The sequence below is a fragment of the Limulus polyphemus genome, unplaced genomic scaffold (genome assembly GCF_000517525.1).
Source record: "Limulus polyphemus unplaced genomic scaffold, Limulus_polyphemus-2.1.2 Scaffold2323, whole genome shotgun sequence".
Lineage (NCBI taxonomy): Eukaryota > Metazoa > Arthropoda > Merostomata > Xiphosura > Limulidae > Limulus > Limulus polyphemus.
In genome coordinates this window covers 167,340-176,018 of record NW_013667933.1, presented here as the reverse complement: position 1 = coordinate 176,018, position 8,679 = coordinate 167,340, and the positions used below count along the sequence as shown (strand labels likewise).

General features: G+C 37.1%; 1 protein-coding gene across 1 annotated transcript in view; it reads right to left on the bottom strand.

Moving 5' to 3' along the window:
- The window catches only part of LOC106466616 (arginine-glutamic acid dipeptide repeats protein-like), a 152,492-nt gene that overhangs the window by 8,634 nt on the left and 135,179 nt on the right, over positions 1-8,679 (bottom strand). Inside the window, exons 14-19 of the mRNA XM_022394657.1 lie at positions 8,458-8,479; positions 7,785-8,108; positions 4,781-6,205; positions 2,898-3,054; positions 2,198-2,508; positions 1,072-1,744 (exon numbers count right to left, since the gene is read on the bottom strand). Coding sequence (XP_022250365.1) covers positions 1,072-1,744; positions 2,198-2,508; positions 2,898-3,054; positions 4,781-6,205; positions 7,785-8,108; positions 8,458-8,479 — 2,912 coding nt within the window. The remainder of the gene's footprint in view (positions 1-1,071; positions 1,745-2,197; positions 2,509-2,897; positions 3,055-4,780; positions 6,206-7,784; positions 8,109-8,457; positions 8,480-8,679) is intronic.

Genomic DNA, 8,679 nt, shown 5'->3' with positions numbered 1-8,679 from the left:
AGTGTTGGGCAAGTTTATACCCTGTTTTACCTGTCTAGTGTTTGTTTTAAATTTTGAACAAAGCTACTCAAGGGCTATCTGCACTAGCAGTCCCTAATTTAGGAGTGAACGACTAGAGGGAAGGCAGCTATTCAATATCACCCACCACCAACTCTTTACTAACAAATCATGGGATTGACCATCACATTATAACACACCCAAGGTTGAAAATACAAGTATGTTCATGGATGGGATTCCAACCCGAGACCCTTAGATTGTGGGTCAAGTGTCCAAACCACTAGGACATGCCAGGCCTACCTATCTAGTGTTCTACAGATTTATATCCTGTTTTACATATGTAGTGTTCAGCAACATTATGTGTGTATATAATTAATGGTTATCTTATCCTAACTATCTAGTACTGAGTTGGTTTATATCCTATCATACCTATCTTGAGTCGAGTAAGTTTATATTCTGTCACACCTATCTTGAGTCGAGTAAGTTTATATTCTGTCACACATATCTCAAGTCGAGTAGGTCTATATTCTGTCACACATATCTCGAGTCGAGTAAGTTTATATTCTGTAACACATATCTCGAGTCGAGTAAGTTTATATTCTGTAACACATATCTTGAGTCGAGTAAGTTTATATTCTGTCACACTATCTCGAGTCGAGTAAGTTTATATTCTGTCACACATATCTCGAGTCGAGTAAGTTTATATTCTGTCACACCTATCTCGAGACGAGTAAGTTTATATTCTGTCACACCTATCTCGAGTCGAGTAAGTTTATATTCTGTCACACCTATCTTGAGTCAAGTAAGTTTATATTCTGTCACACCTATCTTGAGTCGAGTAGGTTTATATTCTGTCACACCTACCTTGAGTCGAGTAGGTTTATATTCTTCTGTCACACCTATCTTGAGTCGAGTAGGTTTATATTCTGTCATACCTATCTTGAGTCGAGTACGTTTATATTATGTCATACCAAAACAGTACTGAGAAGGTTTATAACATGTCAGCATATTTAGTTTTGAGCACTTTTATATCCTCCTGCATGTATCAAAGGCTGTAAACCAAAGTTCACTAACCTGTTGAGCAAACTGGTCCTCGTAAGCTGGTCGTAACAAACCTTGGCCTGGATACAACATTTCTCCTCTAGGGGGTGCAAACCCTGCACGTGGAGGTGGATAAACTGAAGGTGGCAAGAGTGGATGTGGGCCAGATGATGGGTGAGCTTGATCATTATGATGTGGCCCTCCAAAGATTGCGGCTGCTGCTGCGGCTGCTGCAGAAATGGCATCTTGTGGGTGGAGATGCAAATGCGTGTGAGCATGTGCATGAGTGTGGGCATGGGTATGGGCATGATTCTGTAGATCCGGTGTTATCCCTGCCATCTGAAGCCGGACAAGAGGATCTGTGGCCAAAGCCAAACGTTCACCGTGAAGTCGCTCTGCAGTCAAACGGTCAAGATTTGGATGTCCTCCTTCAGACATAGTGGTGGGGATACCCAGTCGCTCGAGACGTTCTCGATCATACGAAGCATAGACATTGAATGGAGAGTCATGAAGACCAGTATTTGAAGTACTTGGAATCATTCCAGACATTCCAGCTCCAGAGACCACAGGTCCGTAACGACGCTGGAATTCTAGCCAATGAGGGTCAAAAGCATTTGGCTGTAGTCGTGCCTTCATTTCTATTTCAGCTTTTAATTTCTCTTGAAAGTCACGATCTCTTTTTTCTCTTTCCAACTCCATTTCAAGCCTAAAAGGATAAAAAAACTCTTAACATTTTAAATTCATGTATATAAACTCAAAAATTGTAAAAAAAATTAATTTCCTGCTTCTATTGTTGAGAACCATATTAGTATGATCATATACACATATGTAAATGAAATTGATGAGTAGATATTATTAATGTCGGTTTAAGTTACAAGAAAACAAAACTTATGTGAAGATCTACTGCCCTACATCTTATCAAGTCAGCTAAGTTAGATAGGAAATATCAATGTTTTGGAGTAAAGATGAAACTTTTCTAATTATTACAAATATAATATAATTACATGGATATTATTCCAGACACACAAACTGTCAAATATAAATCGTTACTATGTATCAGCACACATTCTGACGCGTTTCGTATCAGTATCATAAAAAACAGCCACTATACAAAAGTATTTAAAATAATTATTCACAAATGTTCTAAAAACGTATCAACCTTTCACGAGCAGAAGCACCATACATTCCTGCCGATATTTGGTACTGCAATAACGGGTCCATGCTTGGATGTGGTACTCCAATAGGCACTGATGCGGTAGTGATTGGAGTGAACTGGCCGGCTGCTGTGGTCCGAACATAACCGGGGGAGTACATAGCATGTGGGTGAGCATATTCACTGAGCTGACGGAGAGCTGGCATATCCGAGTAGCCTCGGGAAATCGTACTTTCAACACTTGCTTGCTGGTGAGCTTCTGCGCGGTGAGAGTTTAAAGTTGACTTTTCTCCACAATGACTCTTTTCTGCAGACTTCTAGCATGATGGAAAGAGAAAAAAAAGTAATTAGTTACCGAGTGGTTTGCCAGTTAACTTACCAAACTATCTGGTACACGCGTGTTAAGACATCCTGATGTGTATGTCAGAACTAAAGAAGTTTGGATAGTTTTAGCTCAGTCTAGTTTCTAAAACTTTGACAGAAACTGCATACTTGGTTTTCCATTTTCTTTTGTATTTAGTCACGAAACGAACAGATGATTCACACTGTTATAGCGACACCATTTCAAAAAAACCTTTTCCATTGGTAAACGTGTTAGAAACTTAATGAATTTATCACTACAGTTTCATCTAGATCATAAACTAGAAATCTGTAAGTTAAACAGTTTGATTACATTTTGTCCCTCCTGAACAGCTAATATACTCACTGCTTTATCCCTGCTTTCCTCTTTCTCCTTTTCTGCAGCTTTTCTTGCTAACTCTTCACGTTTCCTAGCTAGCTTTGAGTCTGGTACAGGTTTAAAAACAAGGTCTGTACGTGCACAAGAGTTGAACTCTACTCCGTGTGTGTGCCTTCGTAAAAATCTGGCATGAAAAATTCAAAATGTTTCGTTACTAGCCCAATTTAAAATACTAAGTTATACCTAAAATTATAGGTGGTAATTTTTTTTCTAATTTAATAAGAGATAGGGCTTCAAAAATACAGTCTAAAATGTTAAATTTGATGATTTTCTTTGGTGAAAAAATTAACAGTTAATTATTTAATCTGTTCCAATGAGAGATATTTAAAAACAATTTACAAAAATACCATGATTCTTATGATGCCAGTACAGGACATCTGTTGAATGCATTTAAAGTTGACCAGAATGCAAATTATGAGCATACTGTGCTTGGTTCTGCTCACTGGAAAGATCCAGGACCCTTTAATCATATTCTCAAATAATATTTGTATAACCAAGTAGTAGAACAGGTAACTGCTACATTCAACACTTCAACCCGAAAAATTCATTTCATTTCCTTACTAAGTAAGTAAGCAATCATGATATATAAAAAAAATCTAATCAGGATTTGAGCACAGATAATTCCCAGCCTTGGGAATTATCTGGGTTTAGGTCTCAGTGGGTTGGGAATTATTTGGGTTCAGGTCTCAGTGGGTTGGGAATTATCTGGGTTTAGGTCTCAATGGGTTGGGAATTATTTGGGTTCAGGTCTCAGTGGGCTGGGAATTATCTGGGTTTGAATCTCAATAGGGAATTATCTGGGTTTAGGTCTCAATGGGTCTAGGTTTGGGTCTCAAAAGGCTGGGAATTATATGGGTTTGGGTCTCAATAGGCTGGGAATTATCTGAGTTGGGGTCTCAATGGGTTGGGAATTATTTGGGTTTGGGTCCCAGTGGGTTGGGAATTATTTGGGTTCAGGTCTCAGTGGGTTATTTGGGTCTCAATAGGCTGGGAATTATTTGGGTTCGGGTCTCAATGGGCTGGGAATTAGGGTCTCAATAGGCTGGGAATTATCTGGGTTTGGGTCTCAATAGGCTGGGAATTATCTGGGTTTGGGTCTCAATAGGCTGGGAATTATCTGGGTATTTTTCTTTCTTATTAATGCACTGATTATAGTCTCAATAGGCTGGGAATTATCTGGGTTTGGGTCTCAATAGGCTGGGAATTATCTGGGTTTGGGTCTCAATAGGCTGGGAATTATTTGGGTTCGGGTCTCAATGGGCTGGGAATTATCTAGGTTCTCTTCATTTCGAGGATTACTGAATCCTTATCAAGTGAACAACCACTTTAACCAGGAATTGAATCCATCTTTACCAACTTTATAATTATAATATAATAAATTAAATGGATTTAACAAAATACACCTGCATCAAACAGAAAATAAATGCCAAGAGCAACACTTAAGACTTTTAGCACTTACAATCGAAACCCATTTTAAACTACTCAACATGAATATTTAATTATCTGAAATAACTGTAGCTTTAAAAACAATTATAAATGGTTTTTATGTCATTAAAAGACAAGTTTCTTCATAGATATTTTTACAAATGCCTCTATTATGTAAGCTTATTTATGGTTGTCATTTTTAGTATACTTTTATTATTATTATTATGGTTTCAGTATTGTCGAAATGAATTTCTTAATCCTTCATATTTCACTTTTGTTGCAAATTTCCATGGTAATGATGCACTGTTTATCAAACAAAACACAGAGGGTTTTTTTTTTCTTTGTAATATCTCGCAAGCTAATGCATCAAACTCCTGTTCATAATTTTATATCTAAATTTTAGAGAGGAAATATTACAAACTTACATTGCTGACTCACTGCGGTGGCATTCAGCATCTTGTCCTTTGTTTCCAGAACTTGACTCATGCAATGGGAAACGTCCCAATGGTTCGCTTTTAAGGACTTCTGGCAACACGTTTTTGTTTTTGGCTTCTTTAGGAGGAGAGGATTCTATCGAATTACTTTTTGTGGAGGATGTACTGGATGCTGAAACAGAAGTGGAGGAGACTGTTGGTGCTAGAGGTGTATGAGAAGCAGACAATGATGGCTTTCCAGGAAATGAAGTAGTGATTATGGGTGGAGGAGAGGATCTAATTCCTGTTGAGACACAGTTACTAGATGAAGGTGTTTGTACTTTGGAAGGAGTTCTTTCTGACCCCCTATGATTTGGAATTCCAGACATAGGAGATGAAGCTGGAGAAACCCTCACTTTTGGTGATGACTGCTGATGGTTTGGGGATAATGGAGGGTAGGGAAGATGAGGTAGGGGCATTCCAGAAGGATGCAAGTGGGGTGAGAAGTAAGGTCGATAAGAATAACTGGGAGGCACAAGAGCTTCTTGACAAAGATGCAATGAAGACGGTGATGAATTTGATGGTTGCATGCCAGAAGGAATTGGTTTGGTGACTGATGTTGTGGTTGTTACAATTGCTGTAGCAGAGGTGAAAGTTGTAGTAACAGTTGAAGCTGTAGATGTGATCACAGCTGACATTGACAGTGATAGTGCTGGTGATGAAGTCTGCCCTGTGCTCACTGTGGATTTTACTACTGACCCATCTACAGGTATAGGGGTTGAAAGCAGCTGATGAGGTTTAGATTCTGTAGCAAAAGCTACAGTAGATGAATGTTCCAGTGTCAAAGAGGTTATCCCTGAAGCTTCTGATACTTGTGATTTACTATATAAAAACAAAGACTCAGGAGGAACTTCTTGATGATCAAGCGGCTCTTTTTTGATCTCTTGAGGCTTTAGAGGTGGTGTGCGAGTACAGGTGTCCCGACTTGAAGGTGTTAATTGATCCAAAACCTCATTTACTCTTGGTAACTGGCTTTTCAGGGGCACATGTGAATCTATGGGTAAACCAGGATGAAAGATTGGTATTTTTAGTGGAGAAGGAGACTGTTTGGTATTTTCTTGAATTGGTGAAACCTGCTGTGGTCTATCTGAAATTACTTCTTCTTTGACTTTGATCAGTGGTGACAAAGATGCTGATGGCAACAAAATGGGAGGTGGATAAGAGGCCACAACAGTATCAACAAAGGAGTTACAGACTTGCTGTTGTAAAGGAGTATTTTCACTTTCACTGGCCAGTGGAAGTGGTTCAACTTTAATCTTAGGAGACAACATAACTCTTTCTGGTTCCTCCCACATTGAAGAGGTATCTTGATTTTGATTCTCAGTTATTTCAGAAATCTTTTGGGCATCTTCTTGAACTTCTACTTTAACTGTTGCACTGCAGTGAAATAAAAGAAGAAAGCGTAATAAATCCAAAGGATGATTTTTTTTTTCTTCGACTTAATTCCAGCGTGAACTGGAAGCCAGTTGTAATTTCTAAAACAAGATCACAAATTTCAGAAAAATAATTGTTTCGGTGTCTGATTTTTATGCTTTTTAAGAGCACAACAGTTGTACAATTATAGTTAAAATTTTTAGGCCTTAATAAACCTACATTCTACAAGAGTTACGAATATTAAATGGTTGGTATATGGAAAACAAAAAATGTCATACAGGAGAATCATAAGTAAAACCTCCTTTAACTTGAAACTAAAATACTATGGGTTTTTCAGGAAAACCAGTGTGACAACTGAATCAGTACTTGACCTCATTACTACCTATTATTGAAAGTTAAATTCAGTAAAAACAGGGGTCAGCGAGTATCAGATTTGTTATTTAAAAATATTTCCATGTTAAAATACATGTTAAAATACTACACTAAATACAAAGTTTTGAAAAGCAAATAGTTTTTATTATTTATTCTCAAAAAAAAAAACACAAACATTTCCCAAACTTCCTTTCAGATGACAAATCTGGAACTACTACAAACAATGTAGTACACCATTAACTGTGGTGCTTTAACAGCATGAGAAGTGTGTGTGTGTGTGTGTGTGTGTGTGTGAGAGGAGGTGGGTCTGGAACCCACCACTTTTCAATATGTTCCAGTAAAATGCATCAAAATTTAATCTGGAACACAAGAGTTTCCACGGCCCTAAGGTGAACTCTGTACCCTGGCTGTAATAGGTGCACCTGAGGTGTACATTCCCTCACTTCACTCAGTCAAATAAACCTTGCCCCCCCCCCCACTTTTAATTAGCCTACTACACCTCTGTACTTATAACAAAGTGAGAATAAAGCCAGTCACACACAAGAGCAGACAATGGTAAAGCAAATGGCTTGCAACTGTATTTTCTCTTATCTTGGTCATCATGTTCAAACTGACTTGTAATTTAAATTATTATAATAGTTTATTTTTTGCAACAGCTGTAGATAAGTAGAATTTTGTTTATTTGTTGCACATCAGTTCACTTCCAACACACTAGTGTGCTGTGGCACTCCCTCTGGAAAATACTGGACAATAAAAACTCAACTGAAGGAACATGTTTATAATGCTCTTACGGTATATAAATCAGCAAGTAAAACCTTACGATTATCTGTTGCTTGTGTAACTTTGAAGACTTAATTACATCAAAACCTTACATGAACAACAAACACACAGAGCTAAAGATATAATTTTTTTTTTAAATAACTTTCTTGGGATTCATAATGAAAAGAATATTGAGTGATTTTTAAACAAGTTCATATATTTTTAGTGTCCCATCTCATTCTAGTTAAAAATTCTAAGAAATGGCTAAACTCACTAAAGGAGTAAGTCAACATTTTAGCCAAATGACCATATCGCACTGAAGGTCATTTGGCTAAAACAAAACACCAAACATCATTCTGTTATTTTCAATAACTTTAACAGTTTCATTGTATTTCTATCAGAACTACAATAACAGTATACATTTGAAGAAAAAAAAAAATAGGATACAAACCTTTCTTCTTGTTCTATCTTCATGTTCTCAGAGAACGGCTGAATTACATTATAGACTGGAGAAGGAGGAGAACTGAATAGCTCACCGTCACCTTCCTCATTATCTCCTTCATTTCCATTTTCTTCATTGCACACACTGCTGCTATCTGTACTTAACGATTCAGTGGGACTAAACGGCCTCTCTATGGTGGATTTCTTCTTCTTGGGAGTTCTGGCTTCCTCCGTTTCAGCCTGGAGAGTTGTGTTGTTGTTGTCTCTTAACCTTTTCCTACTCTTACACAGGTCTTCTTCTGCCAGTTCCTTGATTAACAACAGAAAAAATATTCTAAAATCAAAATTAAAAATTATATTTAATCTAAACAGCCTTGTGTTTTTGTTATAAACATGCAATATCTTGACCTTCATTGGAGAAACCAATAGCAGGTCTCACTTAGTAACAATATGAGTTAAGGGTGTACGGCAGAAAGTAATTGCTCATGAAGTAGGGTAAGTGAGCTGATCTCTAATTAAACAAAACACACCCCCTACTGTAATTTCCATGAACTATAAAAAACATTGTAACAAAGCTATAAAGTTATAAATAAAGCTATAAATATGAGTTAAAGTTGTACGGCAGAAAGTAATTGCTCATGAAGTAGGGTAAGTGAACTGATCTCTAATTAAACAAAACACACCCCCTACTGTAATTTCCATGAACTATAAAAAACATTGTAACAAAGCTATAAAGTTATAAATAAAGCTATAAATATGAGTTAAGGGTGTACAGCAGAAAGTAATTGCTCATGAAGTAGGGTAAGTGAGCTGATCTCTAATTAAACAAAACACACCCCCTACTGTTATAACACATTTTCATCTCATCATTTAATTTATGTTGTGCATATATTGTTGTATGTTTA